At 41.3% G+C, this 26,383-nt stretch overlaps 1 protein-coding gene across 4 annotated transcripts in view; it reads left to right on the top strand.

Annotated features, from left to right (window-relative positions):
- The window catches only part of hace1 (HECT domain and ankyrin repeat containing E3 ubiquitin protein ligase 1), a 90,506-nt gene that overhangs the window by 5,740 nt on the left and 58,383 nt on the right, over nt 1–26,383 (top strand). For 3 of the 4 annotated variants that reach the window (XR_011340725.1, XM_069887460.1, XM_069887459.1), the window contains exons 2-8: nt 376–430; nt 5,695–5,784; nt 6,743–6,847; nt 12,094–12,169; nt 14,956–15,087; nt 19,149–19,231; nt 24,893–24,989. Coding sequence is in view for 3 of the 4 variants with exons in the window: in XM_069887460.1 (XP_069743561.1) it covers nt 376–430; nt 5,695–5,784; nt 6,743–6,847; nt 12,094–12,169; nt 14,956–15,087; nt 19,149–19,231; nt 24,893–24,989 (638 nt within the window). In the remaining variant the exon portion in view is untranslated. Of the gene's footprint in view, nt 1–375; nt 431–2,582; nt 2,686–5,694; nt 5,785–6,742; nt 6,848–12,093; nt 12,170–14,955; nt 15,088–19,148; nt 19,232–24,892; nt 24,990–26,383 lie in introns of those variants that run through there. The other variant, XM_069887461.1, reaches the window with a different exon arrangement.

The raw sequence follows: 26,383 nt of genomic DNA, 5'->3' as shown, positions 1-26,383 counted from the left end.
AGACTCATTTAAAAACTCTTACTTTTGCATGTTATTGATTTTTTTTGTCCATTGCATGGTCCTTTTGCTTACATTTCTTTATTTCTTTACATGTATATGTATTTTCTTGAGTGCAGTTTTCTGCAGATTTCAGGTTTATTCTCCGAGTACATGCATGACATCACATACAACCCTGAGATTCTTTTTCGAAGCAGAATCACCAGTTAATGGTAGTGCAAAAAAATACACAATGTACACATGTCAACTAATTGCACTATCAGTAAGTGATAATTCTGCCTCGACCACAGAAAAAGAATCTCAGGGTTGTATGTATTCTGACAATAAATCTGAACTTTTGTTTATTTCAGCCAGAATAATTGGATTTTGTTCTTGCAGATAATGAAACTGCAGTTTATACATTGATGCCCATGGTAATGGCAGATCAGCACAGGTGAGCTTTGTTTAGACTGTAGTTCATTGATCTAAAATATTTGAGACGAAATGGGAAGGAAAAACATGTTTTAATATTCTAATGGAATTATACAATTAAAGCTAACACAAGTTTTGTGTACTTTAAAAATAAAAGTAATTGGATCTTTTACTGATGTCAGTTTCATTTTTATTTGAGTCCAGTGAAGTCCTGTTATAATGCAATAATTTGGGTCTTAAAAAAAATCGCATCGCGATAAAACAGGGTCGCGCTAAAACGGGGTTTCAATAAATAATTGTAGTTTCAGTTGAAATTAAAACAAATTATTTTTTAGTAAACCGACCGTCGCTGCTCCTGGCAGCAGTGGCCCGAGGTCCAATGACTCATCGTGTTATATGCGGATTTGCATTTAAATTGGGCTGTTAAATTGGGATTCCACTGTACTTTAATGTAATTGTTCTTGTGCCATAAAATATTTTTATTGTGTGCTTTGTGTATTTTGATCATCTACAACAGGTGTGATACAAGTAAATGACTCCCTGCTTAGACCCAGCAAACTGAGTTAGACTTGTTCTTCAGAGAGAATGCTGTATTGTCTCAGTGTGTAGTTTGCATCTCATGGTGATGCTTATTATGGCCAGAAATAAAACAAACTAAATCTGACTAACTTCCATTTCACTTCACTGAGTAAGTGAAAGCCTGAAATTCAAGTATTTCAAAGGGTATGGATGAACTAGTTGCAAATGTGTCTGGTGAAATTGTACACCAGCTAGAATTTGCATTTTGTGTTTTCCTATTGAACAAAACCTGCCATGAAGTTAAGCAGCATATAAACAAAACTGCTGGAGAAACTGGGTGGGTGAAATAGCATCTGTGTGGGGCAAGGAATTTGCTGACTTTTCGGATTGCTACCTTCTGTTTGGATTAAGCCTCTCGTGCATGGTCTCTACTAGTAATGTGGGCATCCTTTTTTTCACCCCACACACCACTTCAACTGCTGAGTTTTTCCAACAGTTTAATTTTTTTTTCCCTTCAGATTCAGCATCTACATTCTGTCTCGCAATTTTTAGTCCCTCTGACACTTGCCATTAATCGCAGGAATGTCTAGTGTGAAAGCAAAATCAGCTTAACGTCAGCTTCAGATGACATCATCTCAAGCCGGGAATTGATGGCATCGACCCCTAGTACAATCCCTGGCTTCTGAAGACACCGGCATTGCAATCAGCCAAGTATGAAAGGATTCATTGCATTGTGGGATTGAAATGACCCAAGTTTTTGCGCGAGTGCAGGAATGTGAAGGGAAAAAAGATTAAAATGATGGTATAAACTGCCGTGAGAAAGTCACAGCAGGAGAGAGAGGAAATAAATAGCAATAGCGGACAATTTTTAAAAAGCATGGGAAAATTGGAAGTGCTATAGCGCCCAATATATAAAGACGGGGGGGGGGGGGAAGCAATGGCGGACCTGACTTCCAAGAATATCATGCGGCAGAGTAACCCCTCCATGAATGCTCTGTGCATGCAGCCATGCGTACAGCCCTTTCTCTGCTGCATGGAATTCTGGGAGGGCAGGTCTGCCATTGCTTTTTCCCATGGTATTTATAAATTGTATGTGATAGCACTACTAATTATGGTGCACTAAAGTGCTACAAACTTTCCTATGCTATATAAATTGAGCATTATAGCGCTACTAACTTTCCCACTATGTTTAAAAATATTGCTAGCATTTTCCCACATTCCCTTATAAAGGTTTATATAGGTCGGCACAACAATAACAGGAGCTGAAAGACTCATACTGTGCTGTACATAAAGCTTAATTATGTTATAATTATTCATGATTAATTTTGTTCAAATATAAGATCATAATATATTGATCAGGATTTTGGGCAAGTCCATCATCATTCGATGAGCCATGGTGTCACTGGTAGAAGGTAGAACAGTCCCAACCCCAGGGATGGCTCCTTTCAAGTGTGAAAGCATTCAGTATCCCAGTTAAGAGTGAAAAGCTAAACACCCATTCCTATCCCAGGACACTGAACAGCCAATTTAGTGGGGCGCAAGTGTGAAAGTTTGATCCAGTGGACATCTTCCCTGACAAATATATTGGGATTCCTTGAATTAGTAGGACACAAAGGAGAGTCAGTTGATCTTATTTACTGTATTTGGATTTTCAGAAGGCCTTTGGCAAAGTGCTGCAAATGAGGCTACTAAACAAGAAGCTGATGGTATGACGGGAAAGGTACCAGCATTGATAGAAGATTGGCTGACCGGCAAAGAGTGAGAATAAAGGGGGCCTTTTCAGCCTTTTCTGGCTGCCTGCTGATGACTCGTGGGGCTCTGCGGGGGCTGGTGTTGGGTCTGTTAGTTTTCAGGTTATATTTTAATTGATTTAGATGATGAAATTGATGGCTGTGCCAAATTTGAGGATGAGGCAGTAGGGACTCTGCAGAGGTTCTTGAATAGTTTGGGAGAAAGGGGAAAGAAGTGGCCAAATTAAATTCAATGTCTGTCTGTAAGTGTATGGTCGTGCACTTTAGGAAAAGGATTAACGAAGTTTTTGGGTTTCTAAATGGTAAGAGGATTTAGAAAGCAGAAGTGCAGGATTCCCCAAAGGTTAACTTGCGGGTTGAGTCAGGAGTAAAGAAGGCAAATGCAATGTTAACATTCATTTTGAGAGGCAAATATAAATACATAGAACATAAAGGCAAATATGTTATGCTGAGACTTTTTGGCATTGGTCAGACCATATTTGGAGTATTATGAGCGGTTTTGGGGCCCATGTCGAAGGAAGGATATTCTGGTGTTGGAGATAGTCTAGAGGAGGTTTACAAGAATGATCACAGGGCTAAGAGGGTGCTGTGTTTGATGGGTTCAAAGAGAATCAAGGCTGGACATGTTATCCACAAACAAGTTGTCTTTATTTACCCACAGGGAACTCACAAAAGGGCATATTACACATCGCTGCTAAACATACTCTACTCCTGATTGGGATGCAAGGGTTAAACACACAATGCCCATCCACTCACAGGCGCAGCACACTAATAAATAGTAAATTACAATGAACAAGTGTATCAAATGAACTTGCTTTCCAGCACTGACCACAGTTTGGGATCTGGTCTAGCACCATCGCAGTCAGCCATCAGTGCCTGCCCGTGGCCAGCAGCCTGGACTTCAGTGATGGTCTGAGGGAGGCTTTTTCAATGCAGGGCTCACCCATGTAACCTGCAAGTACCAATTGCACATTAGCTTAGCCTGTGGGCAGACCTAACCCTTGATTGGTACTTGGGGGACCAATCACATGACAGCTGCAAAGGTTCAATCGCATATTAGCCTCACGGGCAGATCTAATCCTTGGTTGGTAGATAAAATAACTTCTGACTAGTTTCCAGCTGTAGAGGCCACCTGTCCCTCTGCAATGAATATTCTGACTAGATTCCAGACGGAAAGGTCACATAACCCTCCACAATCTGCACTCAATCCACAGGAGTGTTTGATGGCTCTGGGCTTGTACTCTCTGGAGTTTGGAAGGATGAAGGGGCATCTCATCAAAACTTGCTGAATATTGAAAGGACTAGAGAGTTGATGTGGAGAATATTTCCAAAGTGGACAGCCTAGGACCAGAGAGCAGAGCCTCAGAATAAAAGGACATTTCTTTAGAACTGAGATGAGAAATTTCTATAGTCTGTGATGAATCTGTAGAATTTGTTGCCACTTTTGCATCTGGAGGCAAAATCATTTGGAACTAATGGCTGCTGGTGCAGAGTTGGTAGACCCAGCGCTCTCCAAAGGGATCAACTTCCTTGTTCTAATGCTGACTGCTCCATACAAATGGGCTGTTAAAGGTGTTTTAAAATAAAATCTTTCAACTGCAGTGGTCTGTGCTTGTGCTGGCAGTGGCCTTGAGGAATTGCAGACTCTGGGTAAGTAGCCAACAGGCACAGGGCACCAGGAATAGGGAGAACACCCCTGTTGAGAAGAAGCAGAGGAAGTGACCATACAGGACAATGACCTCGGCAATAAACCAGCAAGGGGCTCAGTGGCTGAAGGACCCACACAGCATATAGACGACTTGTGGTCAGGGGATCTGCACAGGCTGTGGGCTGCTGGAGATTGGCAAATGGGAACTGGAATTTGAGAGGATGCTGAGGGCTAGAAAGGCTCCAAAGAGCCTCGGGCACTAAAGGCTTCCTGATTGTGTTGGAGGTTTGGATTTGGAGCTCAGATTGCAGATGAATTGAACAGGAGTTGGTGCAGCTCCAGATGCTGTGGGAGTGTTGGAGCCAAATCCATGGATACTTGAAAGGTGCTTTTAAACTGCTGCACCTGGGTAGCTCTCCTGGGACCCAGGTGTGTTTAATGGGTCGAAGGTTCGCCAAGCACCTTTTAACCTGCAGGGGGATTGCCTAATTAAATTGCAACCCAGCAATTTAAGGGGATCCAGCCCCCGCGATGATGCGGTGAGTGACGCGTCATGCACTCACGAGATGAAATGAAGTAAAAGATTTTAACCTTGCTTTTTCCTGGGAAGCATGTTTAAACCACGTTATAATATTCCCTTTCCTGACCTGCACTGCTTAGTTCCTCCTCTACATTTCAACTTGATGCCAACATGCTGCCCAGTGATGCACGCACGGAATAATTGGGTCGGCCATTTTTGTTCTCAAGCCGCTGGTGGACGAGACCAAGGTAAGTTTAACTAGGTTCTGACTACCTCCGAGGTAGGGCAGGGACCTGGTTGATTTAGGAGTGCGCTGACCAGGTCGGATCCTTTCAAGCTGCCTTGTGACTGGGGCACTAACCGGGCAAATTGCCCTATTAACCCCATTTTACCAGGCAGCTTGAAAACGCCTAGTGACTCTGAAGGGACTCCTTTGCTTCTCTTTCTCTCTTAAGGGGTGTCGAATGACAGAAATGACGACTCTTTGTCTTCCTATGACAGGCAGGCAATTTTGTGCCATTGCATGTTCTGTATTATTACATGACATGAGGAATCGAATTATTGGGTTTATATAGAGGTTGATAAGTTTGTGATTAGTAAGGACTTCAGAGATTATGGGGATAAGGCAGCAGAATGGGGATGATAGGTAAAATAAATCACCCATGATTTGAATGGTGGAACTGATTCGAAGGGCTGAATGACCCAATTCTTTTTAAGTCTTGCGGTCTTCGTTATTTGTAATGGAAGTGAGATTCCCTCAGCAGTTTAAATTGTGATGCTTTTAATATGGAAATCTTGTATTATCATTGAAACTATTTACAATGTGTCACATATTGTTTCTTTTTAAGATCTGTTTCAGAATTGTTAACAAATTCGAAGTTTGATGTCAACTATACCTTTGGTCGTGTTAAGAGAAGCCTATTGCATATTGCTGCAAAGTAAGATTCTAGATAATTTGTGGTTTGCATGATTTGTGTTATTATTGTGGACATTCTCTTACATTCTGTTGGATGTGTTTCACAAAAAAAAACAGGCTGGACCCTGACTTGGTCCAGTGGATAAAGGAAAAAAATATCCAAATTTGGACTCCTCAGTATGCCTGCTAAAACATGTTTACTGGAAATTTAGCTCACTTCTTCTTTTGACCTAATTGAAAAAAAAAACTAATGACTGTGTGATGCCTTCTGCCTAATTCTCTCATTTATTAAAACCCTAAAATTGAGAGTATCATTGATTTTTCTTCTTTGATGAAGGGTGCAAGCCTGAAACATCAGTTATGTATCTCTGCCTTTGCTACATAAAGCTGAGTTTCTCCAGCATTTTGGGTTTTTACATCGAGTGTCCACAGAATTTTGTTTTACTTTTGACTTTCCTTCAAGTGTTTTCCATTCATTGGGCACTGATTTTGACATGCAGTCCTTCCAGCTTTAATTACTTTGCATAAATATCTTTTCATGAGAGATGTTAGGTTTCAGTAGTCTGTTTAATGGGAGGACAAGGCTTGTTGTTACTTTATTTCCATTGCACTGTGTTTGGCAGGAATATGAACTTCAGGTAATTATTTCTGAATCATTCTTTTCCCTATTTTCCACCTCTTTGCCATCCCCAGGCTAAAGTGAATTATAACACTGCCACTGATTGCTTAATAGAACATTGATAGTTTCAAAATTAAAATTTAAAGGATGCTGCGTTTTGTGCTACTCTAGTGTTCTGTCTTTTTAAAACAAAAACTTGGTTAAAACCAAAAACATTTGGCATTCCATGCTTTTTAATGTAATTTCAACTAAATCTTGAGATCTGAAAGTTGGCTTTATCAACCACTCCCATAAAAATTTCATTGATAATAATTAAAGCATCATCTTGTCTGACGTTGACTATTTTCATTGTCTGATTCAGCTGTGGTTCTGTTGAATGCCTTATTCTGCTTCTGAAGAAAGGGGCAAATCCAAACTACCAGGACATTTCTGGATGCACACCCCTTCACTTAGCAGCTAGAAATGGGTGAGTATACTGGGCCCACACAATTGTTTTAAGATCCTTGAAGACCTTGTATTTTCTGTTTTACACCCTCTTTCATTGAGGGTTTATTTCGAGAGAATGGAACATTCAAATGAAGTGGCATGGTTAGCACAACACTATAACAGCTCCAAAGACCCTGGTTCGAATCCAACTCTGTCTGCAAAGAGCTTGTACATTCTCCCCATGTCTACATGATTTTCTTTTGGGTATCCATTTTCCTTCCACATTTCAAAAACGTATGGGGGTTTGTAGGTTAATTAGAGTACTTGGCGGCATGGGCTGATGGGCCAGAAGGGCCTGTTACCGTGCAGTATGTCTAAAAAATTTTAAAAAGTTTAAAACAGAAATGTGTATTCTTAATTCGCAAAGTGATTGAAATATACAATGTGTCATTTTTCTTGTGTAGCAATGGATTTGAGATTTAATTATTACTTTTCTGGGATCTGAATGTACATGGGTATCCATCCCTTGAGAGGTTGATGATGAGTCATCTTCTTAACCAGTGTAGGATTTCTCTGCAATGATGGTGAAAGGATGGTAAATTGTCAGGATGGTGCAAGACTTGGAGGGGAATCTGGAGGCAGTGGTGTGCCCATGTGCCTTCTGCCCTTGTTGTCCCTCGTGGTAGAAGTTCCATTGAAGTTGAGTGAAGAGCATTTTTATGGATGACAACACACAGTGGCCATAGTGTGTCAGTGGTGGAAGGAATAAATATTTACTATACTGGATTGAATACAAATTAAATGGGCTGCTTTATCTTGGGTGGTATTGAGTTTCTTGACTGTTGTTGGAGATACACTTATCCAGGCAAATGTCTAACCTATGCATTGGTTGAGGTGAGGAGGCAAATTGCGTCACAGGATTCACTGCCTCTGATCTGCCCTTGTGGCTATAGTGTTTGTGGTTGGTTCAGATGAGATTCTGGTGATGATGGAGGGTCACAATAATGTTGTTGCCTTCAGTCGCGAGGATAATTGGTGAGACTCTAGTTGGTGTTTGTGTCGCATGTTAGTTTCAGGTATGGGATGATCGGTGAAGGCCAAGTCTTGCTTCTTGCAGGCATGAATTTGAAAATTGGATAATGCTGACAAGACCAGCATTTATTGCTCAATTCTCAGAGTCATGGGAATGTGGTGGTAAGCATCCTTGAACCACTGAAGCCCTTCTGGTTAAAGGTACTCTAACATTGCAGCTGTATGATTGAGACCCAGCCATAAATTGAGTCAGGGTAGTACACAATTTGGAGGGATAACTACAGGCGGTGGTATTTCTATGCACCTGCTACCCTTGTTCTCCTTGGGGAAGTTGTTGTGGGTTTGGGAAATGCTGTTGTAATAGCATGGGCAAATAACTGCAGTGGATTTTGGAGCTACTTTACACTGCTTGCCATCCATGGTAGAAGGAATGAATATTTAGTAAGGATCATGGGATACCTATGTTTGGACTATATTGTGTAAATGTGGTCCACTTTTAGGTAGTTGTTAGCTCTGTTGAAATCTAGGCAATTGAAGAGTATTCCATGATGCTCTTCCAAATACTGTAAAGGACTTGGGGTATAAGGAGGAGGATTAGTTGTTGTAACTTCTGATCTTTTCTTGTTACCCCAGTATTTATATTACTAGTTTTGTTGAGTATCTTAATCAGCCATTCTCAACTAAAATCATAAATTTAAAAAAAATTATGTAGTCACCTAGTCGGGAGGACAGATGAATGGAAGAAACCAACTAAACTTGACTGCTTCACAGGGAAGGGGGCCTATAAACTTTGAGCAGAGTCCTAAGAGGGCCATAGCCCAAAAGAAAGGGTTGAGAATAGTTGTTGGAAAATAGTGACCTCCAGGATATTGACTGGAATACACAGTGATAGTAATACCATTGAATCTCTAGTTTTAGATAATCGATGCCCGGCATCTCCCTGGTATGAATGTCAGTTGCCACTTAGCAGCCCATGCCTGAATGCCATCTTGGTTTTGTCACATGTGGCCAATTTGCTGCTTCATTTGCTGAGGGGTTATTATTCAAATTCAGCATTTACTCATTGAGCATCCTTACTTCTGACCTTAAGGAAGTGGCTGAAGTTAAATGTTCAAGAATATTAAAGGTGGAAATTCAAAGCAAAAATAATGTACTAGAAGTGCGAGGTATGTTTGTGGAAATAGAAACGGTAAATGTATCAGAAAATAAGAAACTAATTTTACATTGTGAAGAGTGACGGAAAGCTGAATAGAAATATTGGGAAGGGTGAGAACATTGCAGCACAGTACAATAAAGGCCTTTTGGCCCATACTGTTGTGTCAACCTACTCAACATCTAACCTTCCTTTCCTCACACTCAGAAGCCTCTATTTTTCTTGCATCTATGTGCCTGTATAAGAGTCTTTTAAAATGTTACTATTGTGCCAGCTTCCACTACAACTCCTGGCAATATATTCCAGACACCCATGACTCGGGGGGGGGCGGGGGAGAAAGAAATTACATAAAAACAAAAAACCCTGACGCCTCCCCTTAATATCCTTCCTTCAACTGAAATAGATGTCCTCTGGTATTTCCTACTGTTACCCTGGGAAAAGGAGCTGGGTGTCCACCCTCAATGCCTCTCATAAACTTGTAGATCTCTATTAAGTCACCTCTCATCTTTTGCTCCAAAGAGAAAAGCTCTAGCTCTATTAACCTTGCCTCATTAGACATGTTCTCCAATCCAGGCAGCATCCTGGTAAATCTCCTCTGTACTCTCTCAAGCTTCCATGTCTGTCCTGTAATGAGGTGACATCAACTGAACACAATATTCCAAGTGTGGCCTAACTAGAGATGTATAAAGTTGCAATATTACCTCACAACTGTTGAACTTAATATCTTAACTAATGAAGGCCAGCATACCATAAGCCTTCTTAATTACCCTATTAATCCACATGATAACCTTGAGAGATATCTAGATTTGGACTCCAAGGTCCCTCCTCTTCTACACTACCATTAACCATGTACTCTGCTGTCAAGTGTGAAGTGATGCAGGGTATAGAAGCTGCAGGGTGTTGGTAGTAGAGGGAATAAATCTTTAATATAATCGATTGAATTTTTTTTTGGAATTTCCACTATCTGCCCTTTTTCTTTAATGTTTATCGTCACTCACTTCCTTTCAACAGGTCAGAAGTGAGGATGTTCAAAATGCATCACCTCACACTTCTCCGGATTCAACTCCATCTGCCACTTGTCTATATCTCCCCAACTCTGCACATTGGCTATATCTTATTGTAAGCTGAAGCAGCCTCTACACTAACCACAACACCTCGGGCCTTCGTGTCATTTGCATGCTTACTGATCCACCCCTCTACTTTTTCAAGGTCATTTATAAAAATCACAAGAACAGATCCCTGCAAAACTCCACTAGTCACTGACCTCTGGGCAGAATATGTTCCATCTACTGCTGCCCCAGTCACTGACTTCTAGGCAAGAGTACGTTCCATCTACTGCTGCCCTCTGCTTTCTTGCAGGAAAGACCATTCTAAGTCCACACAGCCAACCTTGTCATGATAATAAACCAATAACTGCTGTTTGAACGAGATTATTGCCAGGTGGTCAGTACTATATTTGCGTTGATGTGGAAGCAATAGTTCAGCTGTACCAGAAGGGACATTCAAGGGTTAACCACATTTCTGTAAGTCTGGGTCCACATTTGGCCCAAATTAGCAGGCCTTCTCTCCTGAAGGCTATCAGTGAGGAAGGTGAGATTTATCACTGTCTGGAAATCTGGTAATTTTGTAGTCTAGATTATTGAATTTAATTTCCTCTGCTGTGGTGATATTTGCATTGGTGACTGGATTGATGTTCAGGTGATTCAGTAACTGGTTTCATTACTTGATAGCTCTGCAATCACCACACTCTATTTTGGATAAATATTCATGCTAATAGCCGTGCATGATGTTTCAAATGTTAAACTGATTATTAAATAAATTTGTAAGAATTCCTGAAATTTTGATGATACTAGATTTGAACTGGATGAACAAGGGCAATGTCTTCCTCTGTTTTCAGACATTGGAATTTTTAGGTTCAAATATAATGAAGGTTGTGATAGAAGAAGCCTTTCTAGTTGTTCACACAGTGGAGATCTGTAGTACCTAGTTTTCCTTTGTTGCCATTACTACAACTGGAGATCTTTTGTGCTTGGAGATGGAACAGATATTTTAGTAAAGCAGCGAATTAACAGTCAAAAAGACATTGTATGGAAAGCCACAATATCAAAGAAAATTTGGATACTTATTAGGGAGCAATGCAATGTTTTAGGCTTGGGCTAAAGCTATTGTCAAATAAGTAAATTTTGTGTTTTCAAAAAACATTGGTTTGGATTCCAAGGCAAAAAGTTGAGTGTAAAAATTCATATGAGTAACGTGTACCATCAATGGAGCTGGTGGATTTGGGATTGGGGGGATAAAACCTGGTATTGGTGGATTGGAAGGGACATAAGGGCAAAGCCATTGATTAGGTTAGGACAGGCATCTACAACTGAGGTGATATTTTAAATAAAAATAAAACAGCAGGATGTCCTCAGGCTAGCTAACATGCTTTTAAGCCACAGGTTGATGATCTTTTGTCCGAATGTTGTAAAATGAATGGGCACTGTGGGGCTTAACATGGGCAGTAATGAAGAAAATGTATTTGTACTCGCTTTCAAACATTTGCAATTGAAATTTGTGAAGAATGAAACTCCCAACTCTCAAGGAAAAAAAAAAGGCTATGTGCACAACAGACCACTCAAACTGCCTGAGATAGGAGCCTAGAGAGTTAGTATTGATTTTCATTGCACATCATATGGACAGAAGTCCAAGAGAATCCATTAGAATTCTTGCATTTAAGATGGACAAACTTTTTGTGTTCAGTAAAATCCCCATTATCTGGAATTCAAGCAACCAGCAAAAAAAATGGTGGAAAATAAATAGCTAAAAATATGAAAGCTTAAACTGGCGCACCCCCTCCCCCCAGCACCACTTCATCAATCGTGCCACGCATAATCGTAAGCATCTGGCAAATTCACTTATCTGGCATTTACCAAGACGAGCGGTTTTAAAGTATTAAGTTTGAGAAAATGTGCTAAAAGTACACTTGAGACAGAAAAGTAACTTATCACTATATGTAGAAAGGTCAATGAACCTCATTCAGGATGTATGCTTTTTCTATTGTCTCGCTAGATGTGTTTAATAAATAAGCATTGTTATCGAGGGATATGTTCTGTTTATAGACAGAAAAAGTGTATGGGAAAACTACTGGAATATACTGCTGATGTGAACATCTGTAACAATGAAGGGCTGACTGCAGTAAGTTTGAAATCTTGTATTTTCCTTTGACTGTTGGCCATGCTGTATTTCGTTTTTTTTTAAATTTTTTATTTTTCACACCATAAATCACATTAGCCATGATATACACTTTTTCTTTTTCACACATATACAGTGACTTTTTCTCCCCCCCCCCCCTCCTCCCAGGCCACCCCCCCCCCCCCTCATCCATTTTAGATATACAATCTAGGTTGCATTAAACCAGTCAGACAATGTTGTCATTCAACAAAAATACACCAGAAATTCTACTGAGTCCATTCTTTTCTTTCCTTCTCCTTCCATCAACTTAGGTAATGTTTGTCCCCGGTAGGTTTTCGCTATTGTATTTAATGTAAGGCTCCCATATTTGTTCGAATTTTTCAATATTATTTCTTAAACTATATGTTATTTTTTCTAATGGAATACATTTATTCATTTCTATATACCATTGTTGTATTTTCAAATTATCTTCCAATTCAGATATTAAATAAAATAACAGAAAACAATATACCAAAGAATCCAGAGATCTTTCTCCTAAGTAACATAAAAAACAAAGAATTTGGAATTGATTTGGAGGATGCACAAAAAAGATTTGTTAAGATAGCCCTAGCCGTGGCCATGCTGTATTTCTTGATGTCATGGTCTGTGATTGAAGATATTTCACTTCAAAACTGACTTGCTGTACTGGAAAATCCTAAATTGGAGGCAAAATTCCAAAACAATCAAGATTAACCTTATTTTAGGTAATGTAACAGTGTCTCATATGGGAATAAAATGTGACAATAGACATTAAATTAAAAAAAAAACTTTACTTATTGAGCACTTTCAAAATCCTGACTCGTATGGTGATACAGCACAGACATGGGTCTTTCAACCTAACTCATCCAATCTGACCAAGTTGCCTATCTGAACTATTTCAGTTTGCCTGCATATGACCATATCACTCTTAATCTTCCCAATCCATGTATCTGTCTTGGTTTCTCTCAAATTTTGTAACTGTACCCATCAGTTTCCACTGGCGGCTCATTCCTTGCGTGTACTTCGCTCTTTTTTGAGGAAAAAGTAATTCCTCAGGTTCTTTTAAAGCTCTCAGTTTTAACTGGGCACGCAAGAGCCAATTAAAAAAAAAACTGAATTTGTAAAATTGTATAGCTATTCATATTTTAATTTCTGGTGAAAAGCCAAATATTTTGGGTAATAACAGTTAATAGATGAACCAATAGTTAATTACATTTGGGGAATAGTGATCATAACATGATAGTTTTTACATAAAGAATGAAAGTGATTTAGTTCAGTCTTGAAATTGAGCATCTGAATAGCAAGCTGCAAAGGCATTAGCAGGAATTGGCTGTAGTGGATTGTGAGATTAAAATATGACAATGCTAATAAACTTAAAGGATAAATATGTAGTGTTCAAGTAACATATATTGCATTAAGTTTAAAAAGTGATGCAGTGATGGCTGTGAAGAAAAGTTGAAGGATATGAAATCAAAAGGGAAGGCTTTCAAAAGGGCTGAATAGAGTGAGTGTGAGATATTTGCAATGTGGGAAAGACTAGGGCCAGCCGTTGAAACCTTAAAATAAGATGTGCCTTTAGAACAGCGAGGAGGAGAATTTCTTTAGTGGGTGATGAATCTGTGGAATTTGCTGCACAGATGGCTGTGTTTGCCAAGTCATTAGGTATATTTAAAGACGAGGTTGATAGGTTCTTAATTAGTAGTGTCAGAGGTTATGGGGAGAAGGCAAGGAAATGGAATTGAGAGCCATGATTCAAATGGAAGAGCAGATAGAGCTTCAAATTAAACTAACAATTTGGTGTTATGGAAAGACCCAGATAACAAGCTGGAGAAGTACAGATTTAGAATACCTGAGGTGCTCAAAGAAATTTGGATCAGTTTGGGGAAAGAAAAAAAAACACATTTCGGAGAAAGAAATGATACTGAGAGTCCATAAATCTCCAAGACCCACTACTTGTGGGCTAGAATTTTGAAAGAAGTGGGCAGCACGGTTGGTGTCTGTACAGTGCCAGTGATTGGAAATGGGGTTCATTCTGCACTGACTGTAAGGAGTTTGTATGCTCTCCCCGTGTCTGCATGGGTTTTCCCTGGGTACTCCGGTTTCCTCCCACTGTTCAAAAATGTACAGGTTAATGTGCTGTAAATTAGGCAGTACAGAAATGGCCTAATGTTTAAATTTTAAAAATTAATAAATTTAGGTGATAAGGGTATTGTGTGCACAAGTTATCTTCCAGAGTTGCAGAAATTGTAAAGTAGTTCCCATAGATTGGAAGGTTGAAGGTGTCACCCCAGTATTTAAGAGAGGAAGAGAGAAAATAGGAACTTTTAACGAGTCAGCTGAGCATCATCAGTAGGGAAAATGGTATTGTAAAAAACACAGGACAGGACATAGAGAAAGCATAACTGGACAGAGTTGAAAGGAAAATGATTTGAATAGCTTTTGAGAATTGAACCAATATAATAGATAAGTGTGAACCAGTTGATGCGTTTTTGTACTTTCACTCCTTTGATCGAACATAGGGACACCAACACAAAAACAGGCCTTTTGGCTCACGTAGTTTGTGCCAAACTGTTTATTCCACCTAGTTATATCAACCTGCAGCCAGACCATCGTCCTCCACGCCCCTCCCTTCCATTTACGTATCCAATCTTAAATGTCTAAATCAAATCTGCATCCACCATCTCTGCTGTACTTAATTGCTTAAGAAGAAAAATACACTTTGTGATTAATGTCCCCAAATTATTAACAATTGGAGAAAAACATTTTTGCAGATTCATTGGTTGGCTGTTAATGGACGAACTGAGCTACTCCATGACCTAGTGCAGTACGTTAGTAATGTGGATGTTGAAGATGCAATGGGCCAGACTGCTTTACATGTGGCCTGTCAGAATGGGCATAAGACGGTGAGTGCACATGCCTTGAAAGAAAAAGAATGATTTGATGTCATTTTGATTTGCTTTTACAATAGTTCAGCACAAATGTGTTGTGTTTAAATATCTGGATGGAAAGCATCCTTTGTTCTAAAATTAAGTTTAAATTATAACTTTTAATGCGGTGAATTTATTTTTAAATCAGATGTGTGGGAATACATTAATTGGTAGTTTAATTCAGCAGATTGGCTTGAGTATGTTATAACATTTCCAAGGTTCTGAGGAAATATTTGTCTTTTATCTTTTGCATTTTCATCAGTTTAAATATATAAATATGACATCAATTTGCCTGCTGTACTGTTTGTCACCACTCCTCTATAATGTGTACTCTGCTATGGATTTTTTTCCTCTATAACAAGCAACGTTGTACCAACTAGAATATGCATGATGGGAGGTGAACTGGTGGTTTTGAGTGAAGCTGTCAATATTCTGAATCTTCTTAGCAGCTAATCTTTCAGGAAATCTTTCAGCAAAGTGGTTTAATGTTCTGTTGGCATCTAAATCTCACTTTCAGATTGTTGTTTCAAACTCCAGATCAACAAATCACATGGCTGAAACACCCCAAATCATTGCCTGAGCTCTGCTATCTTCACTCTGTCATGCACTACGATCTGCTATTTCCATGTTAGCCATCAAGTGCTAATTTATATTAATCCAATTTGATGCATATTCTTCTGTGTAATTGTGAATCATATAGTCACCCAGATACTCAAGACTGGTTTTACCACCCATTTGAGATTCAAGTATCCTCTGGGTGAAAAATTTCTTCCTCAAATCTCTTTGCAAATGTGCTGGAAGCAGATATTCTCAAAAGCATCTGGGCTGGAATTTTAATCATCTAGGTGAAGAAGGCTATGGAGCAAATACTGTTTTATAGGATTATTATAGATGGGTAATGAATAGTTGGGAGAGACGTGATAGGCTGAAGGATCCATTTCATAACAGACTCAGTAACTCCATCTTAAACATGTGCCCTTTGGTTACAGATACCTTTGCAAAGGAGAAATATTTTTCAAGATCAACCTGGTCATTGGCTTATTTTTTATATAATTCAGCCTTCAACCTTCTCTGCTACAAAAACAAAACAAAACTCTGTTAATCCAGCCTTTCTTTATAGCTGACATACTCTTATTCAAGGCAATACCCTTCTACTTACCAGATCATTTTCCGGAGTTGAAATCCAGTATCACCTCTTCTCCAGTTGAACTTTCTACATATTGATTTTTAAAAAGCAGATCCCAAAGTTGAACTGAATTATTTAATACAGTGTAGCAACTGCTGCTGTGGTAACGCTACAGAGTAAAGAGGTGTTCACACAGTGTGAGGGTGAACTAAAGAATGACTTTATTGGTTTGAATTCTCCACGCTGGCCCATCAACTTCCGGTGATGTACCTGCCAGATTCCGGAAGTGACGTTATCGCGTTGTGGTGTCACTCTGCTGGTGGGCTACTAAGCGGAAGTGGAAGGCTCCTTAGCCCACAAGTGGCGCTAGGCATGGTTTCCTTCTTGGCAGTGAAGGAGAGCTGACACCATGTTGGATTGGCCGCATGTTGCAGCGATTCGGCCCGCTTACTTGTGCGGTCACTTGGGCCACTACACCACCCCCATCCCCCCCTCAGAATTGCCACTCTCATGGTCTTTGGGCGGTCTACCTCTGTTTGACCCAGGGATCCAAGGCCGGCGGGTGGGAGTGCAGGTACGCAACTTTGAATCTGTCCTGTTGGCTGCCAATGTCCAATGTGACCACCATGCCGTCTCTCCATGGTATCTTGAAAGGGCCTTCTTACGGGCACTGTAGGGGGGGTCCCCTTGCAGTCCTCTGCATATGAAAACATAACTGCAGATCCGCTGGAACATGGCTGGGTGACAAGCCATATCTGGATGGTGTTGTCCACCTACTTGCTCTCTCAGCCTGTGCAGGACATCTAACATGCTGATGTGTGGGCAGGGGAGAGGGATTGAAATGTAGGTTCCCTGTGATGGAGAACGGTGCACAGTATACCATCTCTGCAGACGATGGAGGTGTACTTGTGTTGGTTCACAGTGTGGATTCCAAGTGGCAGGAAAGAGTACCTCTGCAGGGTGAGGGGGAAAGACTGGAAAGTTGTGGCATTTACTAACCGGAGGAAATCCACTCTGAGTTGTGCCTGTCCCACGGCTGCGATGGTACACTCCCACTGGAAAATGGCATCTGCAACGTGGATGGTGACCAGGTGGGTCCCATAGCTGCGAATGGAGGACTCGTTGGCTGCTTGCACGGGTGAACCTTTGGTATTGTGTCCTGCCTCAAAGTATATGGGCAGGATGAGGCTAATCTCTGTGCCCGTGTTGACAAGGAAGTCCCTGTTTGCCCATTTTCCATCGCTGTGTTGGTTTTGGCGGTAGGGTATGAGCACGGGAGGGTGCACCGCTGGGTGTTCCTCCCCTATCGGCAGTGGTAGAAACAGTGCTGCTGTGCCGTGGCTACTGCTGATGTTTCTGGTGGGTTGGAGGCACTGATTGCGTCGACTGGTTGCACGCGGAAGGAGCTCTGCTGTGGCTTGCGGAACAGTCTGTTTGCCTCCTTGGCTATGTGGTGCGGGGCGCTAAAATCCATGTCCGAAACTGCCGAGGATATGTGTACTGGCTATTCCGAGAGGAATAGGGTCTCGAACAAGAAACAGTCTGTATGCCCATCTGCCAGGGCCACCATCTTGGCATTAGCTCGGAGGGGTTTCTGTTCAGGCCCTGCATGTTGAGGATTCTGATGGTGCGCTCATACCAACTGAGCTCTAGGGTGTTGAGAAGGAAACATTGGAACTGCTTGAACTAGCACTCCATTGGTGAGTTTTCTATGAAGGAGCTTACTTTGGCAGCTGTGGTGGCGTCCAGGGTGCTGATGACGTGCCAAAACTTGGTGTCCTCTGAAACAATACCCCTGATGTGGAACTGTGACGCAGCCAGCCATGGCCAGTTCCTGGTCTGGTTTGCCCAGAACGGCAGGAGATGTACGCCCACCGTGTTGGTTGCAGGCAGTGCGACTGTGGATTTAGCTGGTTTGCTGCATTCTCATGCGATCGATGCTGGTACCAAAACATTGAAACCGTTGGGGTCACCAACGAGTAAAGAGATGTCCACACAGCATGAGGGTGAACCAAAGAATGACTTTATTAGTTTGAATTCGCTGGCCCGCCCACTTCCAGTGATGTACCCACTGGCTTCTGCAAGTGACGCTATCATATCACGGTGTCACTTTCTGGCCGGTGGGCTGCTAAGCATGTGGCACTAGGCACGAGCTCCTCGACTGTGGAGGGGAGCCCACACCATCTTGGACCGGCCGCGTGTTGTGGCGATTCGGCCCATTTACTCGCGCAATCGCTCGGCCTGCTACAATAGTTTATTTTGACAAGTTGTGTCGTGTGTTGGAAAAGGACTATTTGAATTTATTTTATTTGACTCTTGAGTTCAAATTTGACATAGTTTGGATTGATATCTGATTGCAGTATTCACAAGATCATGGGCTGATGCAAGGCAGAAAGAAGCCATTAGACACCTGCTTGAGCATCTCTTTTGGAGGCCTTAACCAATTATTTTTTTCACTATTACACTAAAAACATCCCCGTTGAACTATCAGTTCAATTCCATCTTGAAAGATGCTATTGATTAATGCCCTCCTATCTTCCTTTCGCTCCATACCTTCATATCATTACTTTGTGAATTTATTTTATACAAATGATTTTTCTTTTGACCTTTATCTTAAGTATTCTTCTGATCGTGTATGCCATAGAAAAGTTTTCTCTTTATCATATCAAGTTAAAATTATTGTCCTCTTTAGAAGGTCAAGTACTTGTTTGCAGTTCCTGATATCCTGGCTAGCCTTTGTCTTTCAGCTGGCATGATAAAATACATTTTCTGTGATCTTTCTTGTCAGGAAATTTATTGCGTGCAACTTCACTGACCCCTTTGCATGCGTTACAACTGGTAATATCAATTTTTAGATGGCATTTGATTTTTTTTTAATGGAAGTTAATGCTCATCCTTTTTTTCTTTGCAGACGGTGCTTTGTCTTCTGGACAGTGGTGCAGATATTAATAGGCCTAATGTTTCAGGAGCTACTCCTTTATACTTTGCTTGCAGGTACTGTGGAATGATAAGAATTGCATTGAAGTACGAACTTAAATCTGTAATGGTTTGCTTTTGCTTTAGGTCCTTTGAGTTGATTTCCACTGATAGAAAGTTCAGGTAGTCCTCAACTACGATGGGGTTGTGTTCTGCCATTCCCATTGCAAGTTTAAACAAATTGTAAGTTGAAAAATGACAGTGGGATCAGTGTGGGGACTGACATGGGGCTGTGGGGAGAGACCGGGGCAGAAGGATCAGTGTGGGGACCGACACGGGGCTGTGGGGAGAGAGTGGGGCAGAGGGATCAGTGTGGGGACCGACACGGGGCTGTGGGGAGAGACCGGGGCAGAGGGATCAGTGTGGGGACTGATACAGGGCTGCCGAAAGACACTGAATATCATAGCCTAGCCAAAATGCGAAGTTCGAATCCATACTATAATATCATAACTTCAGAAAAATCACGTTGGAGACTAACTGTAATTTGTAATATTAAAGATCATTTAAATTGCTGCTTTAAGTGACATTTTCTTTGAATTGCAACATGATTAGGTAAAATAACTGCATGAAAGTGTCAACAAATTAAAACTAGAAACCATATTGGATGTTTCCTTCATTGTTCTCATTTGGCATTTAACTAGGCCATGTGGCCCAAATTTTATTTGTACTTTATTCATACAACTTGAAGCTCTGATCTTAACCTCATTTTCTACCAAGTCTGATGTAAAGTAATATGTCTCAATATGCCTCATCACAGATGTTCTCCCTCTTCTTCTCTCGGCCCCCCCCCCCCAATCCCGGTACTTACTCCCAAGTTTCTTAAAATGATTGCCATTCAGCATTGTGGGCCACCAACGTGATTCATGCATCTCATCTTGCACATCTCTGAGCTCATCCCTCATCCTTCATTGGTCTATGGAGAAAAGACCAAATTTACTCAATATATCCTCATAAGGCATGCTCTCTAATTCAGGCAACATTCTTGTAAATCTCTGCACCCTCTTTCTTCCACATCTTTCCTGTAATGAGGTGACCAGAAAAGAACACAATATTTCAAGTGGGGCCTAACCAAGGTCATGTACAGCTGCAACATAACTTCACAGCTCTGGATTTCAATACAGCATTCAACACACCAATGACTTCATAACAATATTATTAACCTGGGCAGCAGCTTTGAGTGTCCTTTTGCCACAAGCCCCAAGACCTCTCAGTTTATTCACATTGATAAGAGTCCTCCTGGTAACATTGCTTCTGCCTTCAGATTTAACTGTCCAAAATTGTCTATTCCTGTCCTCCAGTGCAATGGTAAAGGAGGGAGCTCCAGCGCAATGGGAAAGGAGGGAGAGTTGTGACCACTTTCCCTGAAACGTTCACCCCCTGTGAGATCTCGCATTTGATCTGCTTCATTTCCCAATACCAGAACAAGTATAGCCTCGTGAGGAAACCTTCCTGAACAGTCCAAACAAATTCCACTCCATTCAAACCCTTCACTCTTAAGATGGTGCCAATCAGTAATAGGAATGTTAAAATTACCCATCACTACAAACTTATTATTTTAGCCCGTTTTTAGAATCTGCTTCCCTATCTACTCCTCAATGTCTCCGATACTATTGCTGGGTGGGGGGGGGGGGGTGGTGGGTGGGAAGGCAGGTTCTATAATAAACAACCAGTTGGGTTATAGCGCCATTCTTATTCCTGACTTCCACCCACACTGACTTAATGGAGAATCCCTCCACAACTCCCTTTTCTGCAGGGTTGATAGTATTTCTAATCAGCATTCCACTCCCCACCCCTTTTACCTCCCTCCCTGTCCTTTTTGAAACATCTAAAGCCCAGCAAGTTCAGCAGCCATTCCTGTCCTCAAGACAGTCGAGTCTTGTAATGGCCACAGCATCATAGTTCCATGTATTGACATGCTCTGTGTTCATCTGCTCTAATTTTAATGCACCTTACATTAAAGTACACATATTTCAAATCATCCAACTTCCTGCATTTATGTTCCATCCACTGGCCTGTCCTTCCTCACAGTCTCACTCCACATACCATCTGCCATTTCACCAGCTGCTCCATCAAGCAATATGAAATTATTGCAGGAAAGACGTGAAGGGAAAAGATCAGCCATAATCTATTGAATGGCACAGCAAGCATCCCACCATTTCTTATGGTTATGGTTTTCTGTTCTGGATATGTGAAAGCAATTTCCCAGTTGGTCCTCCATTGGGAAGGCTGGTGAAATTTAAATTCTGATGTGCTGAAGGGCTGATACTAATAATAGAATTTTATTTTCTTGGTAGTCATTAGGATGTTATTTGTGAGTACATGGTCTATTTTCAATAGATCATCCTTGTTTTTTGAGGATTTGGGAGCCAATTGGTGCAGATGGGGATTTTTGTCATTGCCATTGTTTCTGAACATTAACCCAACAATTGTTAATTCAGATGTAGTCTTTCCCTCCCTGTCTATTAATGCAGGATTCCAAGATTGTTAAGACAGTGGCCCAGATACCCTGAGGCTTGCTAAATCTTGGTCTTGAATACTACATGCTAGTTAGCAGTTACTGATCCCTATATTTTGAGAAACCAAAAGAAAACTTACTGTTGGGGGGGGGAGGGGGGGGAAGGAACAGTCCTTGTGATTTAGAAATGATCTATGGAAGAAGTACTTGTACCCACACCTCCTCCCTTGCCACATTTGGTGCTCCCAGCAGTCCTTTCCAATTTAGCAACACTTCACTTGTGGATCTGCAGGGTTCATCTCCTTCATCCCAGAATCAGAATTTATTATCAGGGACATGTCACAAAATATGCTGTTTTGTAGCATCTTTATTGTTCATTACAGCTGCAAAAATGCTATAAATTACATTCCATAAATATGCTATTTGGATAAAAAGAATTAGTACAAAGGGAGAGAAAAAATGTGAGGTAGTGGCTGTGGTTCATTGTCTGGGCAGAAATCTATTGGTGGAGGGGAAGAAGCTGTTTTTGTTCTGTTGGGTATTTATCTTCAGGCTCCTGTACCTCCTTCCCGATCGTAGTAGAGAGAAGAGGGCTTAGCATGGGTGTTGTGGGTCCTTGATGATAGAGGCTGCTTTCTTTAGACACCGCCTCTTGTTAATGACCTTCATGGAGTGAAGACTAATGCCCATGATAGCACTGGCTGAGTTCTGCCCTGTGCATTGGCACCTCCATGCCATTACAGTGATGTAACCAATCTGAGTGCTCTCCTTGAAACACCTGTAGAATTTGCAAGAGGTTTTGGTGACAAAACAAATCTCCTCAAACTCCTCAGGAAGGATAGTAGCTGGTGAGCCACTGCCTTGATGGCATAGACATAAAGGGCCCAGGATAGATCTTCACAGATGTTGAAACCCAGGAATTTGAAGATCGGAGGTCAATCACTGGAGTCTTCCTCTTCCCCCCCCCCCCCCCCCCCACCTCCCCCAACCAATCAATGTGATCGACCGGGATCATTGTCTGAGGAGGGCAAAATTATGAGGGCCTCTTCTGCCCTGCACACAGCATCTTTCAGCTGCTCCCATCAGGAAAGAGATGCTGCAGTATCAGAGCCAGCGCCACCAGGCTGAGGAACAACCCCCCCCCCGCCCCCGTTTCACGGGCAGTGAGAATGCTGAACAACCAAAGGAACTGTTCACACTAGCCACCCAAGAAATTCATGAAATATTATTTGTATATATGAAATCTTGTCCTGACTATGTCCATATGTATATTATGTCTGGTTGTGCATCTGCGTGTTTTGCACTGAGGACAGGAGAACACTGTTTTGTAAGGTTGTAATTGTCCAGTCATATGACGAAGTTCCTCTCCACTGCTGACCCCTTGATGAGGAGTAGTTTGTATTCTCCTTATTCCCCCCCCCTTCCTGAAATCCAAAATCAGTTCCTTAGTTTTGCTAACGTTGAGACATCACTCAACGAGCTGATCTAACTTGCTCCTGTACACTTCCTCATTGCTATCCGTGATTCTGCTCACAACAGTGGTTCATCAGGATATTTTTAGATAGCATTTAAATTGTGCTTAGCCACACAGTTGTTGGTGTAGAGAGAGGGTAGAGCAGTGGGCTAAGCACGCATCCTTGAGGTGTGCCTACGTTGATCGCCAGTGAGGAGGAGATGTTGTTACTGATTTGTACTGACTGTGATCTTCTGATGAGGAAGTCAAGGATCCAGTTGCAAAGGGAGTTGCAGAGGCCCAGGTTTGGAAGCTTGCTGACTAGTACTGAGGGGATGATGGTGTTTGATATGAGCTGTAATTGATGAAAAGCAGCCTAATGCATGTGTTGCTGATGTCTAAGTGAACCTGGACCGTGTGGAGAGCTAGTGAGATTGCATCTGCTGCGGAGTGATTGTGAAGATGGGTGAATTGCAGTGCAACCGGGTCTTGAGTGTGAGCTAATTCTGGCCATGACCAAGCTCTGAAAGCATTTCATTGCAGTCGATGTGAGTGCCTCTGGGTAATAGTCATTGAAGCAGCTCACTCTTGGGGACCGATGCCTTTTAAAGTAGGTGGGAACCTCCGACTGCAGCAATGAGAGATTGAATATGTATGTGTTGGCATAGATTTTCTGTACCCTGTCAAGTATGTCATTTGGCCCTGAGACCTTACGAGGGTTCACCCTTTTGAAAGATGTTCTGATGTTGTCCACAGATATTGCATGGTTGTCAACTTCTGCAGGGATTTTCATTGGTACTGTTGAATTCTCCTTTTCAAAGCGAGTGCTCTCATTGTGGCCTCCTTTACATCAGAGAGACTGGGAGATTGTTTTGTCGCTCTGTTTGCTGCAATAACACGGAACTCCCTGTAGCCATCCATTTTAATTCCACACCCTATTCCCACACTGAAATGTTTGTCCATGGCCTCATGTACTGCCAAATCAAGATTTACCTGCAAATTGGAGCAACAACCCCTCCTATTCTGTCTGGGCACTCTCCAATCCAGATGACATTAACATTGACTTCTCCATTTCATTAGACCCCTCTTTTGTCTCTTTCCCTATCCCTATGCTTTCCTCCAGCTTCCCACACACTTCCTTTTGTGACAGGTGTCTGTTTATCCATGTACACATTAATATTCCCTGCAGTAAAGCCTGGTGTCTATTTGTGATTGATTTCCTTGCCATTGGATCTCATGCTGTACCACAGATATCCTATATAACAATAAATCTCTTGCAGACAGCTGCCACTCTTTTGAAATCATATTTTTTTTTACAATTTTCTGACTGTTCTACTTTTAATATGATGGGCTTTAGCCTTCAATTTTCTGCTTTCTATTCTTGGTTTTTTTTTTGGACTAATTTATTAACAAATTAGTTGAAGAACTAGTTTTTCTTTGAGTAGGTTTGTGATTTTTTTTTTCTTCCCCCTAATCTGGCCAATGTTTCCAGTAATTTGTGAATCTTAGGAGATTTGCTGCATCTAATATCTCTGTAGCCAGTTTTACGTCCTGCATCTGCCAGGCTTTAGTTGCATTCAAGTTCTCAATATATTTTCAATCTGACTTGAAGGTCTGTCCCCATTCCCAAAATTGTTCTGCTTCTTGGTGTCACAAAATAATTTCTTTACATGGGCTGCAGCTGAAGAGACTCGAGTTGGTTTAAAATGTCTTGTAAAGTTAATGGTTATGACTTCTGAAGTTGTTTGGTTTGTCTGCCAATTTATTACAGCCATGGTCAAAGAGATACAGCACAGATCTTGATTTCAAGAGGTGCCAAATACTTGCCTGACAAAAATGGTGTTACTCCACTGGATCTCTGTGTGCAGGTATAAGTGCATATTGATCTTCCTTTTTCTGCAGAACTGTATCATGCATAAATTTAAACTATCCTTGCTGTTATGCAGAGTTCTTCCCCTCTAATAGTCAGGATTTTGCAGTTCCTATGATTTGCAGCTATCTTAACAAATTTGCTGAGAAATCAGGAATAGAAGCAAGTAGGTCATTTACTTTCTTGTATTTGCTTTTATCTTTCAATTTGATGTATTTCCTTTGTGCTACTTTCCTGTACTAATCCTGTATCCTTTGATTCACTTTGTATCTAAAAATGTATCAATTTCTCTGAAACAAACTGGCTGAATAGCCAGTCATCCAAATTTCCAATAATCTCCAGAGCACTAAACATCCCAAGAAGATGAACAGTTTTGATGCAATATTATCCCTTTCACACCTGCACCCCACTAAATTGGCCGTTCAGTGTCCCGGGATAGGAATGGGGGTTTGGCTTTTCACACTAGACCACTCCGAACTGGGACACTGAATGCTTTCACACTTGCAAGGAGCCATCCCGGGGTTATGACTGTTCTACCTTCCACTGGTGACGCCATGACGCATCGAGTGATGGTGGATCTGCCCTAAATCCTGATCAGTGTATTATGATCTTACATTTGAACAAAATTAATCATGCCTAATTATAACATAATTAAGCTTTGTCTGCTGCACAGTATGAGCTCTTCAGCCCCTGTTGTTGTTGGGCCAACCTATATAAACCTTTAAGGGACCATGGGAAAATGCGAGCAATAAATAGCAATGCGGACAATTTTTAAATGGTGGGAAAGCTGATAGCACTATAGCGCACAATTTGTATAGTTGAGAAAATTGGTAGCACTATCATGGACAATTTATAAATGCCATAGGAAAAAACTATGGTGGATCTGCCCTCCCAGAATTCCATGCGGTAGAGGAAGGGCTGTATGCCAGGCTGCATGCATGGAGCATTCATCGAGGGGTTACTCTGCCGCACGGCATTCTGGGAACTCGGGTTCGCCATTGCTTTTTTCCTATAGTCTGTAAATTGTGTGCTCTCGTGCTACCAATTTTCCCCTTCGGTTTAAAAATAGTCCGCTATGGCTATATATTACTGTTTATTGCTACTTATTTCCTCTCTCTCTCTCTCTTCTCTCTCTCTCTTCTCTCTCTCTCTCTTCTCTCTCTCTCTCTTCTCTCTCTCTCTTCTCTCTCTCTCTTCTCTCTCTCTCTCTCTCTCTCTCTCTCTCTCTCTCCTCCACTGTGACTTTCCCATGGCAAAGTCAATACTTTAATTTTCCTACACTCACACAAAAAACTTGAGTCATTTCAATCCCACAATGCAATTACCCGTTTCACACTTGCCTGATTGCAATGCCCGTGTCAAGGCAGTTAATCCCTGGCCTGAGGTGACGCC

This window comes from Narcine bancroftii, chromosome 6, assembly GCF_036971445.1.
Source record: "Narcine bancroftii isolate sNarBan1 chromosome 6, sNarBan1.hap1, whole genome shotgun sequence".
NCBI lineage: Eukaryota > Metazoa > Chordata > Chondrichthyes > Torpediniformes > Narcinidae > Narcine > Narcine bancroftii.
Note: the sequence above shows the minus strand (reverse complement) of the source record. Positions and strands in the feature narration are given on the sequence as shown.